Source organism: Juglans microcarpa x Juglans regia, chromosome 5S, assembly GCF_004785595.1.
Source record: "Juglans microcarpa x Juglans regia isolate MS1-56 chromosome 5S, Jm3101_v1.0, whole genome shotgun sequence".
Lineage (NCBI taxonomy): Eukaryota > Viridiplantae > Streptophyta > Magnoliopsida > Fagales > Juglandaceae > Juglans > Juglans microcarpa x Juglans regia.
In genome coordinates this window covers 10,304,969-10,324,576 of record NC_054603.1, presented here as the reverse complement: position 1 = coordinate 10,324,576, position 19,608 = coordinate 10,304,969, and the positions used below count along the sequence as shown (strand labels likewise).

At 37.0% G+C, this 19,608-nt stretch overlaps 1 protein-coding gene across 1 annotated transcript; it reads left to right on the top strand.

The window, feature by feature from the left end:
* Window positions 1-5,310: 5,310 nt before the first annotated feature.
* LOC121268528 (potassium channel KAT1-like) lies at window positions 5,311-11,840 on the top strand. Its single transcript, XM_041172842.1, has 12 exons — window positions 5,311-6,115; window positions 6,227-6,442; window positions 6,591-6,746; window positions 6,876-6,933; window positions 7,234-7,551; window positions 9,475-9,714; window positions 9,843-9,941; window positions 10,031-10,063; window positions 10,146-10,331; window positions 10,443-11,190; window positions 11,275-11,445; window positions 11,708-11,840. The coding sequence occupies exons 1-11, from the start codon at window positions 5,931-5,933 to the stop codon at window positions 11,412-11,414; spliced, it is 2,379 nt and encodes a 792-aa protein (XP_041028776.1). The 5' UTR covers window positions 5,311-5,930; the 3' UTR covers window positions 11,415-11,445; window positions 11,708-11,840.
* The last annotated feature ends 7,768 nt before the right edge of the window (window positions 11,841-19,608 follow it).

Here is a 19,608-nt window from a genome sequence, read left to right as displayed (position 1 = left end):
TTAAGCTTGTTAATTTTAATAAAACTTATATGTTTATTATAATTAATTTTGCATACTCATATATGTATATGGCTGGTTTAACCGCCTGTTTATTTTGTACTTGTATAATTTCATTATTGTATAATTTATTCTGATTCTTCTATTTTCTTTCTTCTTTTCTTCTTCAGTCAGCTTCGACTTTCTCTTCATTCCACTGTTTTGGTTATGTATGCGTGCACGTTTTATATGGTTTGAATTAAGCAGGATGAGTGCTCTGGCAAATGGGGTAAGTACGTCCTGAGTTGCAGTACTCCACTCAGGTTATACCTGCATGCATGCCTTTTACTCCATGTGAGACTTTTTATAAGTGGGGGATGAATAGATCTCTAACATTTAAAGCATATTCCCCTGCATACTCAAATCTTGGTTATAGAAATAATATCAGATATATATATACTTTACGGCCTGCTCCCCACTTTGGGTTGCTTTCTTATTTTTTGTCACAATCATCATGGCCTCCCTAATTATATGCATTATATATATATATATTGTAAGTACAGTACTACTGGTTATTACATATATGCATGATATTGTGGTATCTTCACCCAAAAATGAGGACAAGAAATTACTCCTTCCATTTCAAATAGACAGCTAGGACATTTTATTAATTACTTACTTATTTTGAATTTAATAGAAGGACCTATTAATAATTAATAATTAATATATATATATATATATATATATATATAGTAGTGTTGATAAATGCATGCATTACGAAAGAATTATCAAACCCCATGTAATCAAATAAAAAATGTTTAGTTCACAAAAATATTAATTAAAAAAAAATAAAACTACCAATTGATGAGATTTGTTGAAGTATATTAGATTGCAAAATTCATTTTAGTATAAAATAGATCAAACGTATTATTTTTAAGAGCATTAATTTGTGAATTTTACATTTGTGAATCTAATATTTTGTCAATAAAATATAAGTGATACTCTTTTTGAACATTAATCTTAAATTCATATTAATCAATGAATCAATTAGCACATGGCTTACGGACCACTCATGAACTTTCTGGCCGCTGGCTTTGGCCCCTGTATACCCAAAAGGCGGAGAAGATGAGGAATATGGAGATGCGCCATATCAATCTTTCTGTCCCGTCTAAGTTTCCACTCATCACTCGTGACTGATCAGCTGGATAAGATCAGCTCAGAAGATCATGTCTCTTTTTACAATTCTTCTCAATTCATCTCGTTTCATATCATATAATCATTATAATTTTTTTAAATTCTCACATAAAGTAAAATAAATAATTTAATTTTTTCAAATTTTAAAATAAAAATAATATTAAAAAAATATATTCTAATAATATTTTATTCAATTTTTAACTTTAAATTTTAACTCATCTCATCTCATCTGTAAAACAAAAGAAGCATAGAATGGCTCACTCGAGGATAATTTACGTTTTGATCTTTTTAATTATTTTCTTTTTTTGGTCGTAAAAAAGAACGTCCATATTCTCTTTTCATCTCTAGCTCATGATCACAAAAGCCATTTAGCCTTCTAAGACAGCCCATGTCTTCTACAAGTGCACTATTTATTATAAGTTGCAATGTTTCTCTTTGTTCCAAATTTTGTCATCCTCAAACATACTTGATAACCTGAGACATTTCAAACGATTTCTATTTAAGTAATTATAAATAGTAATAATTTGAAATATGATCTTAATTAGAAGATGATGCAAATTAAATGTGATAACCCTTTGCTCAACGGAAGTCATGTTTTGAATCATATTATATGGATGATTCACAAAATATGATGTTGTAAACAAAATAATTATTAGTGAGACAGTTGGGCCAACTCATGATGTCGGGCCTAGACCATGAAAGTGGTCGGGAAAGTTGCCAGCTAGATCTCATCTCATGTCCTCAGTTTTATTAATTAATTAAATTATTCAGATGCGGATATGCTTACTTTAATTTGTGTTAATAAATTAGAGACATGTACGTTATACGTAGTACAATTAATATTTATGAAATGATCAAGCTTAATTGAAGTTTCCCATATTATTTGATCTATAGTACCCAACAAGACTTACATATTAAATAGTGAAATTTTGATAATTTGGTCACTAATTATCGAAATTTCACATGATATAATTAATTAATTTTCTAGATTAATCTCTTAATATTATTTTTGGGAGAAAGATATATAATTTCGACCCTTAATTAAATTATATTATTTCATGATAATAGCTAGCCTATAAAAAATAAACATGGCATGATATGATCTACTAATCTAATAATTAGGTAAACCAACCGAATTAGTTAATGAAAAAGAGAGGAGTGGAATTAATCAGGCGGGTTAATTTTGGAGATTGCTATGTAATATTCTTGAATATTAACAATCGATCTGGTCAAAGCCTTTCATAAAGCTATATAGCTAGCCTTACTGTCCAACTGAAATTGGGAGATTTCAAATAGGGAAATGATTTATACACTATACTTTTAGGGTGTTTGATTCCGAGCATTTTCTTTGAAAGGAAAATCTCATGTGATTCACATAAAAAATTTATTTTTTTATGATGAGCTCTACCTATTTTTTTTTTTTTTTTTAGGGATGCACGGTGTTTGCCAAATGTATGATTATATCCAACGTTACTCTATCAGATATGATCTGCTTTTGACATGTTTGACCTCATATTCTAATTAGAGGATTCGAGAAGAAGCAAAATGTATATATAACTCCAGCAATTGGAAAAAGAAATTAAAGATGCAAGAATCAAGAATTAAGCTGGTTGCATGAATATTGATCTTTTGAGTTTTGGTCATAAACACGGGTACTGGTCTTGATCTATATAGTATGACCTAATTCTCTATATATGTTAATTCAAAATGATCAACGGATACGTAATTCAGATGATCTCATCTCTTGTACAATGTATATATAGAGAATATATTAATGATACTAATATTCTCTCTGTTTTTGTTAATTTGTGGGCATGAAGAAAGTGGACGGCAGCAACGCCTGCATGCATGCATATACCACAAAAATGCATGCATGGTTAACCAGCTAGCTAGACATGATATTGATTTTTGACGTTTGCATGTAAAATTCTAAACATGGTGTACGTACGTAGTTATGTATGAAGAATCAAAGATCGAGTTATAAAGCTTAAAATATTGCGTGCTCGCTACATAATTATTTTTTCTCCCATTTTTCATGTTCTAAACGTTGAGGAATTCAAACTAATCTGCAATACTGGGTTAGTTCATGCATTTTGTCGATATGGACCATTAAATATATATCATGTATGATTTTCATTGACAATAATACTCGATCGGATCGATACTTGGAATATTATATATGTAATCTGAACACATTCTATTCGACAGGAAATGCCAAAACTTGAAGACTCTTATAGTATATATGTGACTCAGAAGATTCGATCCATCAACATTATACCTTGTAGGCCCTCTACTTTCCAAAGAAGCTAGAGACCAGTAACCAAAACAAAGGACCACGCGATGGAGAAGTAAAAGAATTAAAGTTGAATGGGGCAATCTCATGATGATCATGATGGATCATGGATCATGAACCATATATCATTTTAAGTACAGGACCACCAAAGCTAGCTACAAGTTTTCCCGTGGCCTTCCAACCATCACAAGAACGAACTTCCTTCTCTCTCTCTCTCATCATAACTTATTTATTTTTGAGACGCGGGAGAGATACGTATGCATCATTGCATGCATCTTAGTTTTTGTCATTGAACTACACATTATTAGGACTCGTTTGATTATATAGATAAGATGAGATGAGATAGATGTTCCAACAGCCAACATCAGGCTAGTCCAGCTTCCCTTTAAAGTCTTCCCGATTGTGAACACGGGAAAAAAATGCAACCTGCTACAGTGCTACCTAATATGACGTCATTGATACGTAAAATGTTAAGAAATATTAAATTGATACGTAATTTTCTTATTGATCTTATATATATATGTAGAGAGAGAGAGAGAGAGAGAGACTTATTTTAAAGAGGGGATCGAAGAATTACATGCATCATGCATGCATGCAGTGATATCATGCAGTGATATCGAAAGTTCTGTTTGTTATTTACTCGATCCCACCATTATTTACTCGGAAGTTCTGTAATAATAAAAACAGACATGAAATTAAGATAAGATAAAATAAATGGGAATTGGGTTTGACTTGATTATTATACTAACACCCAAAAATTAGGTTGCACTTGATAGATGACCATTCGTTTTCCCTTCACAGAATTCATGAGGCAGAGCATCCTTTTCCCGTGTGGGGGCTGATATATTATAGAATTATATATATATATATATATATATATATGTTGGGTTTGTGGAGCTTAATTTTGTTGGTGTGTTGGCTCAAGTAAAAATCGGACAGAGATTTTATTCGAGGTGTGCTCAACACTCCACTAGAGCGAATAATGCAGAATATATAGTGAAAATTAAGATTTCCGCTATATGACACTATAAATATGTACTTAATGAATAGTTTAGTATATCTTGAATGTTCTGAACAATAAGATTTTGCCCTAAAATATATTTTGTGATTCCTCATTATAATAAAATCATTTGTAACTTTGTGGACGTAAACACGTTATCGAATCACGTTAATTTTATGTCTTGTGATATTTGATTTGCTTGTATTTACATTTACTTGTTTGTCATCGTCCTTTTTCACAACAATATCAGCAAGATCAGATAGATCATTTGTTGATTGTCTGTATTGTCCACGTGCGTACATCCTTCTAGTCTCACAAGTTGACAACCAGTACTGAAGAGCTTCTGATCACGAGGCTCATGGGAATTGCATCCCTACCAAACTGAAGTACTCATGAATTTGAAGGGTTTTCTTTTGTACAGATCAGAGTTCAAAGATTTCAGAACTATGAAATATGAATTGAGTAAATTACAGCTCATATCATAAAAATTCAAAATTTGCTGTTAATACTCCTGCGCATATATGTCTTTTTCTTTGCCTGCTCAGACTCCATGTGTTGTTCTTTCTTTCAAATTATATATCACATAGACAGACACCAACAGCACCCCAAGGATCGCATTGGAATAATGATAAATACTTCTCTAGAAATTGTCAAGCCACGTGGGGCATGTTCCCAAAAGTATCACTGCCTCTAAAGAAACCTGTTATTGGTCCACCTGGTATCCATAAGTCGATCAAGCCCGGCCTCCCCGGTAGATCTATGATGGCTATAAGCTATCTGGTCCATATTAAGTAATATTACTAACTTGAAATGAAAACACCATCTATTATTACTAACTTGAAATGATCATCATCTATCCTTCTCTATGATCCTCCTGCACCGATATTCACGCCTCCCTCCACATTTACAGATGATGGATTTCCCACCACCAGCACCATTAACACAATTGGTACAAAAACCATTAATACCATTTTCTCTGCTCTCTGTCTCATGTCCTGCTGTTCTCTCATGTCTCTGATCTTCGACATGAACTCATCGTCTCTGCAGCTGCATTACAGAAACTCTAGCTCATGTCTGCCACTGTCCCAATTTTCTTTCTTTCATCTGCTAATTGTTTACCTTTCTCGTTCAAACATAATGGAAAATTCCGGTTTCACCTTTTGACAACTTTCATTTATAAATTAAACTTTAATGACGCGCGCACTACGTCCTGCATGCATGAATACATACATACATACATTACATATGGTTCCAAAGTTGTCACAAGCATAGCAAGAGAGAGCGACAAGAACATAAAAAAAAAAAAACGCCATTAGCCCGTGTCACCAGAGTCAACAAAACTCACTATTTATAACCATTCCAAGAGGATCATCAATCACTAACCCCAGCAGAAGATTTTTAACGGTATGATCTACTGTACATAGAATTTGAGGAACACGAAAAAAGAAAAAAGAAAAAAAAAGGTACATGATGTCGTTTTCCGGTGTAAAAACCTTCTTCAACCGGTTCTGCGTGGCTGAATTCCATATGGAGAGTGCTGGCCGTAGCAGCTTCATCTCCAGCGATCATCTCTTACCATCCCTTGGTGCCAGAATCAACCAGGCAACTAAGCTTCGAAGATACATAGTGTCGCCTTTCAGTCCTCGTTATAGGTTGATCATGACCTTTGCCGGAATAATATTATCGTTCGTTCTAATATTTCTTTGCATAATTACATAGCTGCTGCTGCTGCTTCTCACGGTCTTATTATTCCTCGTTTTCAGGGCTTGGGAGATGTTACTGGTTGTTTTAGTCATTTATTCTGCCTGGATTTGCCCATTCGAGTTTGCATTTCTGCCTTACAAACAAGACGCACTCTTCATCTTCGACAACATTGTCAATGGCTTCTTTGCCATTGACATTATTCTCACCTTCTTTGTTGCATATCTAGACAGCCACTCTTATCTTCTTGTCGATGATCCCAAGAAAATTGCAGTCAGGTGAACAATCTTTGCATCCTTTGGTGGTAAACTTAATTCGCGCAGCTAGCTTAATTACATAAACCAACGGTTCTGCTTCTGTAAGAGAAATCACTTGGCTTCTTTCTTACATATATATGATCCCAATCCAACAACGTTAACATTTCAGGTACATATCTACCTGGTTTATCTTCGATGTCTGTTCTACCGCTCCGTTTCAGCCAATCAGCCTTCTTTTCACAAATCATAGCGGCGAACTTGGGTTTAAACTACTCAACATGCTCAGACTCTGGCGTCTCAGACGAGTCAGCTCCCTATTTGCAAGGTCGATATATATATATCTTCATGTTCAATATTCTGCCTTTGGTTTCTTCAAAATCCCCAATATATTCTCAAGGTGGAAGAATCACAATATAATAAACTAACACGCAAAGTTTCCTCATAATTTCTTCAGGCTTGAAAAGGACATTCGATTCAATTATTTCTGGACTAGGTGCATAAAGCTCATTTCTGTAAGTCACTATAAGTTTTGGTACCATATATGTTTCCTTGTCAAGTAAGGCTATACATAACTTCCATCTAATTACTTTCGTCTCACTATATAATATGTGACACATTTATTACTATTAGATGATAAATAATTATTTAATAAATAATCAATATTTAATAGTGATAAATATGCCACATCTTATATAGTAGGATGAAAATAAGATGACAATATTGTGTATAGAATTTTCCTTCCTTAATTATTAATTAATTTCCAAGTCATGATCTAAAAAGCAACTTCGATATTCAATTTCATGTGGATCCAGGTGACCCTATTTACTGTACACCTTGCTGGCTGCATAAACTATCTTATTGCAGCGAGATACCCTGATCCAGGTAGAACCTGGATCGGGGAAAAAAACCGAGATTTCAAAGAAGATGGTCTTTGGGAAAGATATGTAACTTCAATATACTGGTCTATAACGACATTGACAACTACTGGGTACGGGGACTTTCATGCGGGAAACCCCAGGGAGATGCTGTTCGATATCTTCTACATGCTCTTCAACTTGGGATTGACGGCTTACCTCATTGGAAACATGACAAACCTCGTTGTTCATTGGACAAGCCGCACTCGATGTTTCGTATGTGGTCTTTAATTTCTTGTATCTGCTCTCTTCTTTAATATTATTATTGCCATCTATCTCGCTTCAATTAATATTCATTCTTCACACACACACATGACACATGATATATATACACGGTACTAGTACTAGGAGCTAAAGCCGGAGTGATCATGAGCCCCAAACACCAGTAGTACAATTACCACCAAAGGCCCCATTTCTTGGGGGAAAAACTAGAAAGTTGTTTTTGGAAGATTTCCTATCTACCCCCGACTTTCCGATGGGGAAAGCTAAATTCCTGGAGCAACTCCAACACCACGTGAATAATATTTGCGATTTTACGTTGTTAGTACCACCGCTTCCATTCCAGTTCTTTAAATTGTAATACATGCATGCATCTATACATTATATATATATATATATATATATATATTATATATTATATATGTGCTTAAATTCACAATTTTAAACATGCATGATATGCATTATCCTAAGAGAGGATGGCGTCTTGGGGCGGATCAATATGATCTCTTCGAGTTTGAATAAAAACTACCAAACATGAATGGAAAATGATCCGCTCAAGTTTTTATCCGAACTTTGACGCCCTCAAGTGGAAGAAAGAAAGACAGCATCAAGTTAGTCTTACAAGTAGTGGTGAAAAAAAAAATAAAAAATTGGTCACCGGTACGATTTACCGGGGTTTGGTTCTGGTTCGGTCCGGTTCTAAATCGGTTCGGTTTGATACCGGTTTTATTTTTTTAAAAATCGGTCGAAATTGGTCCGATTTCAGTTTTTCTTTTCTAACACTAAACCGGATCGGGTTCATTTAAATATATATTTTAATTTTTATATTATATAAAATGCTTTTTATATGATTTTTTATATTATATATAATTATATATAAAATAATCTTGTATTATACACTAAATTACTAATTAAAATAATATTAAATTTTAAAATCCTATATAAATAATAATATATTATCACTATAGTCTATAATATTAGTAGTTATACTAATACAACATCACTATGTATTATAATATACTATAATATATCACTATAATATTATATATTATAATATATCACTATAATCTATAATACAATTATAATATACTACAATACATTATCAATATATTATTATATACTGTAATATATATAATATATCGGAAAAATCATATTAGAATCGGTAAAACCGGAAGTACCGGTTTAGGGATTTAATTGATGCGGTATCGGTTTTTCAAATCTTAAAATCGGTGTAGATCGATTTGGTTCTAAAATATGTCTAAAAATAGATCGAACCGGACTAATTATATCCCTACTTACAATATTGATTGTCACCCGTATGGATATTTTAGATAACATTAAATGAATAATAAATGTTATATAGTCCACTTCATGCATATGTTTCTCTCTTGTTTAAAACCTTCAATTCAAATAAGAACTTGAAGATTTTTGAACTTGAAGGGATCTTGATCCAAACTTGAGGGCTATAATTAAGTAGAAGAGCCCAAACTCGAGAGCTTCTAGAGGGAGATCGACAAATTGAGACTCCAAGTGAATCCTATAGTACTTATTGAACATTAATTTAATGTTGTCCAAAAAACTTACACGGATAAGAATACATATTGTGCAAAAGAGAAATGATATTTATAATCGTAGAGTGTGTAAATGTTACACATTCTTTTTTAAAAGTAAGTAAATACGGGATGCATAAGAAAAAAAAACTAAATTTTTAATAATAGATTCCTATTTTTCAAAATGATTATGCAGCGCGCTCTACGACTATATATAACATTATTTATTGCAAAACTCATTTAATGTCTCTATCTTTCTCATGATACCTGAATTTAGGTTTCAAATTTGGAAAAAGACTTAAAAATAGATTTTTATTTTCTCCCTCGGGGTCTGGATGCTAATATCAAGAAGCATGCTTTGGTTCTACAGAGAGATAGAGTGAGAGCTGCCTCAGAATTTGCAGCACGAAACCAGTTGCCCCCCGGCATACAGGATCAGATGCTGTCACACATATGTCTCAAGTTCAAAACAGAAGGATTGAATCAACATGGGACCCTAAATGGTCTACCAAAAGCTATTCGCTCAAGCATCGCAGACTTTCTCTTCTTCCCCATTATCCAGAAAGTCCATCTCTTCCAAGGGGCTTCTCGTGACTTCCTTTTCCAATTGGTAATGCTTCACATGACTTATTAAACTCGAGTAGTAGATCATTATTGGGTAAACCATGAGTTTGGAGTTCTTTCATGGCGCATTGGTCATAGAGATGCTAAAGTCAATCTATAATGTTTCACAAAAAGGTTTCAGAAATGGAGGCCGAGTATTTTCCACCCAAGGAAGATGTAATTCTGCAGAATGAAGCTCCAACAGATCTTTATATTCTGGTCTCAGGCGTGGTGGTGAGCTAATTTTCGTTTATTTTGGAATCTGGATGCAACTTTTCCTAAATAATGCCTACTAACATAATGTTGGTTCGAAAATGATGCAGCATTTCCTGTGCCGTACCGATGGGCGCGACAGAGTACGTCGTTAACCATAACACATTTCATATTGAACAGAAATACAAAGATAAAACAGATCACATTCCAACATCCACTATGCAGGTCCTTGGAAAGGCAATTGCAGGAGATTCGTTCGGAGAGTTTGGAGTCTTATTGCATAGGTCGCAGCCTTTCACGGTTCGGACGACTGAGATTTGTCAAATACTGCGACTCAACAAAACTTCGCTGATCAATGCCATGCAAGCAAATGCCAAGGATAGGCACATCATTATGAACAATCTTTTCCAGGTAGTTGCAGCATTATTCATCCTCTAGAGGGGGGAAAAGGGTAGCCATTATGAGTTTTTCCATTCTAATTTCATGAAACATATAACTGAGAACCATTGCTGCACTCAACAGAAAATGAAGGGTCGAGAAACCTTGGGATTTGAAAACGCACATGAAGATCCAGAACTGATCCCCAGAGAATGGCTTGATGGAGAACCTATTGAAGGAAGCTTGTCACCTGCAGGATGTCAAGATAAGTACTCATACGATTATTCATCAATGCAGGAAGCAAGGGATGTTTATAGCACAGGATCAGAGACTATAGAGCAGAGTGAAACTGGCAAATGTCAAGTCTTTAAGAGATCCACAATGGATGTAAATTTGATGGCTGAGGATGGCCAAACAGCTCTTCACGCTGCAGTTCGCAGGGGGCATCTTGAGATGGTCAAACTTCTACTGGAAGGAGGTGCTAATGTAAACAAACAAGATGCCAGAGGATGGACACCAAAAGCTCTAGCCGAACAGCAAGGAAACAAGAGCATATATGACCTTTTACTAAGTTATGACAATAGAAGGAAACCCGATGAGCACAGAATAGATTTAATTGGGCCTGAATCGGCTGACAACAGCATGTATAGTCAAAGCAAACACAGTAAACAAGCTGGTCCTCAATCTGTCGACTCCCACTTAAGAAAAGAACCCACAAACTCCTGCTCAAGCAGACACAGTTTTCCCATTGACACAGAAGTCATGACTAAGGTGATGAAGAAGAGAATCACCATCCACATGAGGCTTCAACATGATGGTACATTACAGAGTAGGCAACTTGGAAAGCTAATAATCTTACCTGACTCGATAGAGGATCTGCTCAAAATAGCAGGTAAGCATCATTTGAATTAAAAAGACTCGAACTAACCTGAAAATTGGAAAACTGAGGGTTACCTAGCGTCTTGTAAAACTGCAGGTGAGAAGTTTGGAGTACACAAACCTGCAAAAGTCATTAACATGGAGAATGCAGAAATAGATGACATAAATGTCATTCGAGATGGTGATCATCTGTTTCTACTTCATAACGAGATTAATGGAGAAATATTGGATTGCTAAGTGACCTAATCATGGTTACTCAAAGGCAATGATGTAACCTTGAGATAAATTTTAACTTTTAGGTGATGTATAATGATTTAGCCAACAGTATTGCTTGAAAAACAGGAGAAGTCAATTACAAAAGATGTTATGAAGCCACGTGTGGTGAAGATTTCTGGAGGAAAACAAGAAGCTAAGTGCTGAAGATAACGTCGTGGACAAGAAGACAATACGCGGCTATTCAAATAAGGGCATGTGTGTCATATGGCCTCATGATGACCGAAACGATGCATTTCATGATTACTTATGTCTGTTAGTATCTGTTTTGCGTCTGTAGTGTTACTTCTTGTAATTTTACACCTAGTGGCAAGTAGGCAGTTACTGGAATATATAAGAAATGTAAGCAGAGAAAGAGAATCATCGATTGGTATTGTAAAAGAACAATTCCGGAGGTTGGGATTGCCTCGAACCAGTCCCTGATATATGTTTCTCATTTCATGAATACAAGTTCTGATACTTTTTCTACAAGATCCTTATAACAATTCATTCCACTACAAGGTTTCTAACAATTGACATCAGAGCACTACGATCCTTTATGGTGGAGGGGACAAAGTTCAAGCTGCAGGAAGAAAATTTACTAGAACAAATTCTTGCATCAGTGCTTCAGCTCAGAGATTTAGTCGATCGAATGCAAGAAAATTACAAGCACTTTCGGCAACAATTAAAGGAAATTCCGAATGATTTTACGGAATCCTTCGTTGAGTTGCAAGACCAAGTTAGCATGAATGAGGACAGAGAAAATGCAACGAAGGATAAAAAAGGTGTTCAGTTGCAGGACCACGTCACTGTGATGCAGGAGGATGAAGAGAGTGATTTTACGAAGGTTCCGTTGCAAGAATTTACTCTTCCCTCCCTCCCCTTAAATCTTGTACTTGGCAAAAATCGGTTTCTCCACTCCTCACCCTCACTCTTGGACGAATCAGTTTCTGGGTTGTGGATTTTTGATCCTGGCAATTCACACTACCTCTCAAACCCGCAAAGCATGGAACGACATAGGGATAATGGGCACCGCCATCACCTCTCGCCGACCCACCGTTGGCTATTACCTCACCTTCGACAGCCAGATCTTGTTTTGCCCCAAGGTGGAGCATTTTGGAGGTTCCACGGTGGAAGCCTCCTCCCACTCTTTGCTCAAGGCCGATCCAGAGCTTCTTCTCATTCTCTCTGCTCAGCAGAAGCTAGGTGGCTCCTCCTTTCTATTTGACCTCACCATTGACTTTGCTACCCCGACCAGGATGGGGGACTTAAAGGTCATGACCATCGTGGAGGCCGTGAGCGCTGAAATTGCAGCTATGGGTGAGATTCCTTCGCAGAAGAAAATCAAATGCCATTCAAGCCCATGGTTGTGATCGTTTACAAGAGAGAAGAGAAGCAATCCTTCGCTGGGAAAATTTCCTCCATGGGAAGAATTCCTAACAAATGGTCATGTCTTGTATCGCATCCTCCATGGCCAGAAAGCTTCACTTGAGGTGTCGTTTGGATTCGAAGATGAGTTGAGATGGATTGTGAATAGTAGTGAGATAAATTGTGAACAGTAGTGAGATTTGTGAGTTAAAGTTGATGAATAGTAGTGAATAGTAGTGAAATAAGTTGAGATGGGTTGTGAATCCAAACCGGACAAGAAAATATAACAGTTGTGTTGTTGAGGAAAAGATTAACCACATTTTACAGTTGTGTTGACTGTATTATTAATAGACAATTACAAGTACGGTGATAGTAGAAGTCATAACAAACCGATAAGAGAAAGTATAACAACTGCATGACAACTAGATAACTAAGTTTATTGGAATTGAAATTCTAGTTTTCTATAGCTTTGGCGTCTTTATCTTCTACGGCTTCCTTATCCTTAACACGCACTTGCAAGTCCAATGAAGTAGAGACTACATTGAACTTGGATTGAAGTGCCACAAACCCGAATGAAGAGAGGGGCTTTGTAAAAATATCGGCCAGTGATCTTTGGAGGATAAAAACTTCACTTCAATAAGTTTCTTGGCTACTATATCCTGCACAAAGTGAAAATCAATTTCTATATGCTTTGTACGAGCATGAAAAACTAGATTGGAAGATAAATATGTGGCTCCTATGTTGTCACACCATAAGATGAGAGGAATTGATGCTTTAAGTCCAAGTTCCTGCAGTAAATATTGGAGCCATTGAAGTTTAGCGGTTGTATTTGCAAGTGCTTTATATTCCGTTTCAGTGCTTGATCGAGCAACTGTTGTTTACTTTTTACAACTCCATGAGATAAGATTTGGCTCGAGGAACACACAAAAAACCTCCAGTCGAGCGTCTATCATCACAAGACCTAGCCCAGTCAGCATCTGAAAATGCTTAGAGAGTGTTGTTGCTTGACTTGCAAAATGAAAGACCATAGTTGATGGTTTGTTTTAGATACCGAAGTAGGCGTTTTGCTGATTGCCAGTGAGCAAGTTTCGGTTTATGCATGAACTGAGATAACTTTTTAATGGTGAATACTGAGATAACTTTTTAATGGTGAATGCTATGTCTGGCCTAGTGACTGACAAGTACTGTAAAGCACCAACTGTGCTATGAAATAGTGTGGGGTCACTGAAATCTTCACTGTCAAAAGCACTAAGATTGGTAGAGGTAGCCATGGGAGTACTAATGGGTTTGGCCTTATGCATTTTTGTCTTTTTGAGTATATCCATAATGTACCGATGTTGAGATAATATAAGCTGCCTATTTGACTTAATAGCCTCAATACCCAAGAAAAAATTCAGACTACCCAAATCCTTGATAGCAAAGTCACAATTTAGCGATTTTAACAACTCATCAATAGCATGCTTGTGTGAGCAGGTGATCAAAATGTCATCCACATAAATGAGGATATACATAGTAAACGTGGATGAAGTGTGAATAAATAGAGAAGTGTCTGATTGTGACCCATAAAAACTAAGGTCCAGAAGTTGATTATTGAGGCGTGAGAACCATGCCCTTGGGGCTTGTTTTAGGCCATACAAGGCCTTTTTCAATTTACAAACATGATTTGGAAATTGTGGGTGAGTATACCCCTGAGGTTGGGTCATGAAAACCTCCTCTATCAATGTGCCATGTAAAAAAGCATTGTGCACATCAATTTGTCTAATTTCCCAACCTGAAGAAATAGTAATAGATAGAACTGTTCTTATTGTGGCGGGTTTGATCATTGGGTTGTAAGTATCTGAGAAATCAACTCCAACTTGTTGAAGGTAGCCCTTGGCTACTAGACGTGCCTTGTAGTGTTCCACCTCGCCATTTGCTTTTCGTTTTATCCGATAGACACATTTTGACCCAATTATATTTCGGGCAGGGGGGTGAGGGTACTAGAATCCAAGTATCGTTTCTGAGTAACGCATCAAATTCCTGGTTCATGGCATGTCGCCATTGAGGGTGCTTGGCCGCGTTGGTGTAACACGATGGTTCAACCATGGGAGCTTCGGTTTTTGCAATTGGGGCTTTCGGGAAAGGGTATCTAATGGTGCTGTCGGTATGGGTTTTTGGTTTACTGATGTTGTGCTTCGAGCAAGTAATCATAGAGTGTTGGGATGTTTGAGGTTGAGTGAGTGCTAGGATTTTCTAGAGGATTCGGTGCTGAAGAAATTGGTGATGGTAATGAGAGTGAAAGGTTAGAGGAGATACAGGAGGGAGAAGGATCCATGTGGATTGGAAGGGTTTGGATGTTGGAATGGGCTTGATGTGGAGGGACCAGCACGGACAGGGCCTGCTCTGCTGCACGGGATGAGGAAGTATTGGGCTTTAAAATGGGTATGACAAATGGTGCCGAGGGAGACTCTTGTTGTGTTGGAGTAGAGGACTGAAATTGAAATGGGAATAAGGATTCTTTAAAAACAACATCTCGGGAAATAATTATTTTTCCAGTAAGTTGGTTGAGACATTTGTAAACTTTGCGATTGAGACTATACCCAGGGAAGACACAACAAGTGGACCGAGGTTGTAACTTGTGGCGATTATATGGTCGGATGTTGGGCCAACAAGCACAACCAAAAACACGAAGGAATGAATAATCTAGATCATTGTGGAAAAGACAAGTGAAAGGAGATTGGTTATGAGAGACGGGTGATGGCATCCTATTGATTAAATATCATGCAGTATCAAACGCATCATCCCAATACTTAGGAACATGACTATGAGTTAAGAGAGCCAAACCAGTCTCAATAATGTGACAATGTTTATGTTCTATAGCACCATTTTATTGATGAGTATAAGGGCAAGATCGGCGATGAGAAATGCCAAGGGAGGCCAGTAACATGGATAGTAGCGAAATTCACCACCCTAGTCAGACTAAACAGATTTAATTTTACAATTAAATTGTCGTTTTGCATGAGGCTGGATTTTGCGAAAAATGGTAATAACATCACTTTTGCAAGTTATGGGATAGAACCATGTGTATCAACTATATGAGTCTAGAAAAGTGACATAATATCGAAAACCGTTATGAGAAAGAATAGGAGACGGGCCCCAAACATCACTATAAATCAATTCAAGTGGTGCTGAAGCACGAGTACATGACTCAAAAAATGGTAACTGACGACTTTTAGAACTTAAACACGTAGAACAGGATAGACTAGACTTAGACGTGGTTACTGGTAAAGAAAATTTCGATAAAACATGATGAACAATTTTGAAAGCTGGATGACCCATCCAAGAATGCCATTGAGGAAGCAAAGCTCGTTCACCAACAAGAGCAGATGGAGAAGAAGTTTTATTTGAAACAGAGAAGGGATAAAACCCATTCTTACTTGGCTTGTGCAGTAGAATTTTTCCATTGTTCGATCCTTCACAAAAAAATAAGAGGGATGAAATTCGAAGAAAGTGTTAGTGGCTGTAGTGAATTTTTGAACAGAAATTAAATTCTTGTTAATTTGCGGCACATGAAGCACATTATGAAGTAAAAAGGAGAGTGTAGGGGTAGAGAGCTTAGAGGTGCTGAGGTGTGTGATGGTTAAACTAGTGCCATTACCAACGCGGATTTGATCTGAGCTAGTTTATTCTTTAGCAGTGATATTGAGATTGGAGAGATCTGAGGTCAAGTGATGAGTAGCACAAATGTCTGGGTACCAGTTCAAATTGTTGGACTAAGATGATCCAGTGTAATAGGCTTGCATAGGAGATGGATCACGCTCATAAGATTCATCATAGCGAAGATAACATCGTAAAGTAATGTGACTTGGTTTGTTAGATACTTGACAAACAGGTCGAGATTTAGATGGACTAGAGCCTCGACCACAATCCCTGTCATGATTTGAGCGGCCATAACCACGGGCACCAGCATTGAAACCAGAGGCACGTCCAGAACTACGTCCACCATGAGACCCACGTGAACGAGATGTAAAATTCGCACCTCCCAGAGTGAGATCATTGGGTGCTTGGTGATGTTCTAGCCGAATTTCATGGGCTATCAGATGGCCGTATAGATCCTCCAAAGAAAGTGGATCAACTCGAGTTGTTACAGATGTAACAAAAGGATCATATTCCGGTCCTAGACCCATAAGTAGAAACGAGATCAACTCAAACTCATTGAGAGGTTGATCAGCGGCGGCTAATGTATTAGCAAGGGTAGTAAATTTATGGAAATAGTCCGAGATTGAGGAACCACCTTTCTTGAGTGTGGCTAATTGATAATGAAAATTCATGGATCTAGCACGGGATGTGGAGGTGAACATCTGTTCCAGCGTCGACTAGACCTGATGAGAAGTTTGGCATTTGATAACGTGGGCGAGGACCGTTTTGGAGAGGGATGAATTTAGAGAAGAAAGAATTAATTGATCTTGCATGATCCATTGCATAAAAGCAGGGTTAGGCACCGTTTGCTTGGTAGCGATAGTGATCATGGGGGAAGGATAGAAGGATGATCCATCAACAAAAGTAAACAGATGCTGACCTTTGAGATAGGGAACAACCTGCACTTTCCATAGCAGGTAATTATCTCTTGTAAGCTTGATAGGGGTGAAATTGGGAAGGGATGTAGGATGTGCAGGGAAGGTGTTTCTAAATACGGGTGGATGAAGAAAAGGGGAAAAGACGTGAGTATCTGATATGGGTGGACTAGGATCTGCCATAGATGACGTTAGTCTTAGGCTCTTTATACCATGTTGAGGAAAATATCAACCACACTTTATAGTTGTGTTGACTGTATTATTAATAGAGAATTACAAATACGATGGTAGTAGAAGTCATAAGAAACCGATAAGAGAAGTGTAACAACTGGATGACAACTAGATAACTAAGTCTACTGGAATTGAGATTCTAGTTTCCTATAGCTTCGACGTCTTTATCTTTTAAGGCTTCCTTATCAATAACAATCATGAAGCTTAATACAAGAGGTCTCGAATCATCTTCTACAGTTTTTAACGTTGGTAATGCACTTTCCAGGAATGGGTTTTCCGCATCCCCATCATTTGAGCTCCCATACATGATTGAATTTGATGGATTCCAGAAGGAGGTTACGCTTGCTTTTAGTTTTGAGGAAAGCATTATGGTGGCTACAGATTCTCAAGCCAACATGGGTGGATACATTTCATCTCAGCCTGTAAACAAAATCAGCAGATGGACTTTCCATAAGAGCTGTGAGGCATATATATTTATTTTCTCCCAAAGGATTGCACGATGTCTAATTGCAAAATCGATTAAACAAGCGTTCAAGCTTCCATCACACGTAGAGAAAGGGGGGGGGGAGGATCTGATGGTGGTTCTATTAAGAGAGTAGCAATCCAAAAATCAGCCACTCTCCAATTTGGGGTTATTAGTTTGAAAATGGAAGTCAATAAAAAAAGCCCATTCCCTTGCTTCCTCTGAGGTGTTGAATGGGATTCTCAATGGATCTCTTATTTGTGAATGGGACACTGTCCCTGCATCCTTGCATAACTTGATCCAAAATTTAAAGAGATGTGAGCCTGAGTTCCTTGTATATACACTTAAGAGGCCACTGAAACTTGTTAAGGCCATTAGTATAACTATTGTTTGTTTGCTAGTTGTTAAGTGGTGGAGTCTCTTTCAAAGAGTGGTGATAAATTGGATGAAAGGGTAAATATTGCACCTTAGTTGCTTGATGTATTGCCACTTAGGGGTGTTTTTGGGTGGTATGATATAAATTTACTAAAACTTGGGGATATTATGTGATAGCGGAAATAATCTTGTGGCCCTTTGACAGAGGAAGGGGGAAATCAAGTGGTGAACCAAGTTTTGGATAATGTATCTCATTTCTTATATTTTGAATTTGATCTTAAAATGGATGGTGGAATACATGCTAACCTTGATGATGGTTTATGGAGGCAAAAAGATGAGGAATGTCACCAAGCATCCAAGTGTGATAATAGTGATGAGAAAGATAGACTTCCTTGCCACAACCAAGGAAGTTATGAGGCCCTTGAATTAAGAGATGGAGGGCCGGGCTATAGGTTTGTACATTTGGAGCCTTGTTATTTCCACGTCAAAAGCTGTGATAGGAAGTTCTTTTTTGTTTCTAGATTTAGATGGGAGTTTCCTGTGGGAGAGGCCGACCACAGAGAGCTTCCAGTGAGGGCCTTATGACATCATGCTCCCAACGATCGTGATTTTGAAGTTACTCTTACCAAGGAAGAGATATAGTGTTTGGATTTCATATATTGATGGGTTAGGAAAAACCCAAATTCTGCCAACTTTAACGTGATCCTCACTCGAGAGAACATTGACCGTTTCTTGGTGTTACCAAATCGGTCACGAGTTGTAGGTTGTCAAATGCCTAGCTTGGCGGCTCCAAGGCCCTTTCATGGATGGAAGAGATTTGCTCCTATTTCATCAGACCCTAAAGAAAAGAGGGCCTATATTGAGGGTGATGGATTCCGTGGTGAGTCATGTACCATTCACGACCCTGCTAACCTAGAGAAGGGTGTGGGGCAAGAATCCTCGCCTATCACTACTCTTGGTGAGGAACTTCCAAGGGCTTCCTCCCTTGTGGGTGAGTACTCGCCCATGTTTACTCCTAGTGAGGAGTCAATCCTTTTAATAGTAAGTCAATAGTAACACTTATTAAGCTTGAGTGAACCCTTATAAGCAATCTTTTTAATAGTAAGTCAATAGAGAAAATCAATTCTAATACTAAATGAACAATTCAGAAGAAAAAGCTAGGAAAAATAAATGTTTATTAACTACCATG

Excerpts from the sequence above, each read along its gene's own strand:
- LOC121268528 (XM_041172842.1), top strand. The coding sequence starts at position 5,931 with ATGATGTCGTTTTCCGGTGTAAAAACCTTCTTCAACCGGTTCTGCGTG. Across the intron at positions 6,443-6,590 it reads CCCAAGAAAATTGCAGTCAG|GTACATATCTACCTGGTTTA; the intron begins GTGAACAATCTT and ends TTAACATTTCAG. Across the intron at positions 10,332-10,442 it reads TTATGAACAATCTTTTCCAG|AAAATGAAGGGTCGAGAAAC; the intron begins GTAGTTGCAGCA and ends TGCACTCAACAG.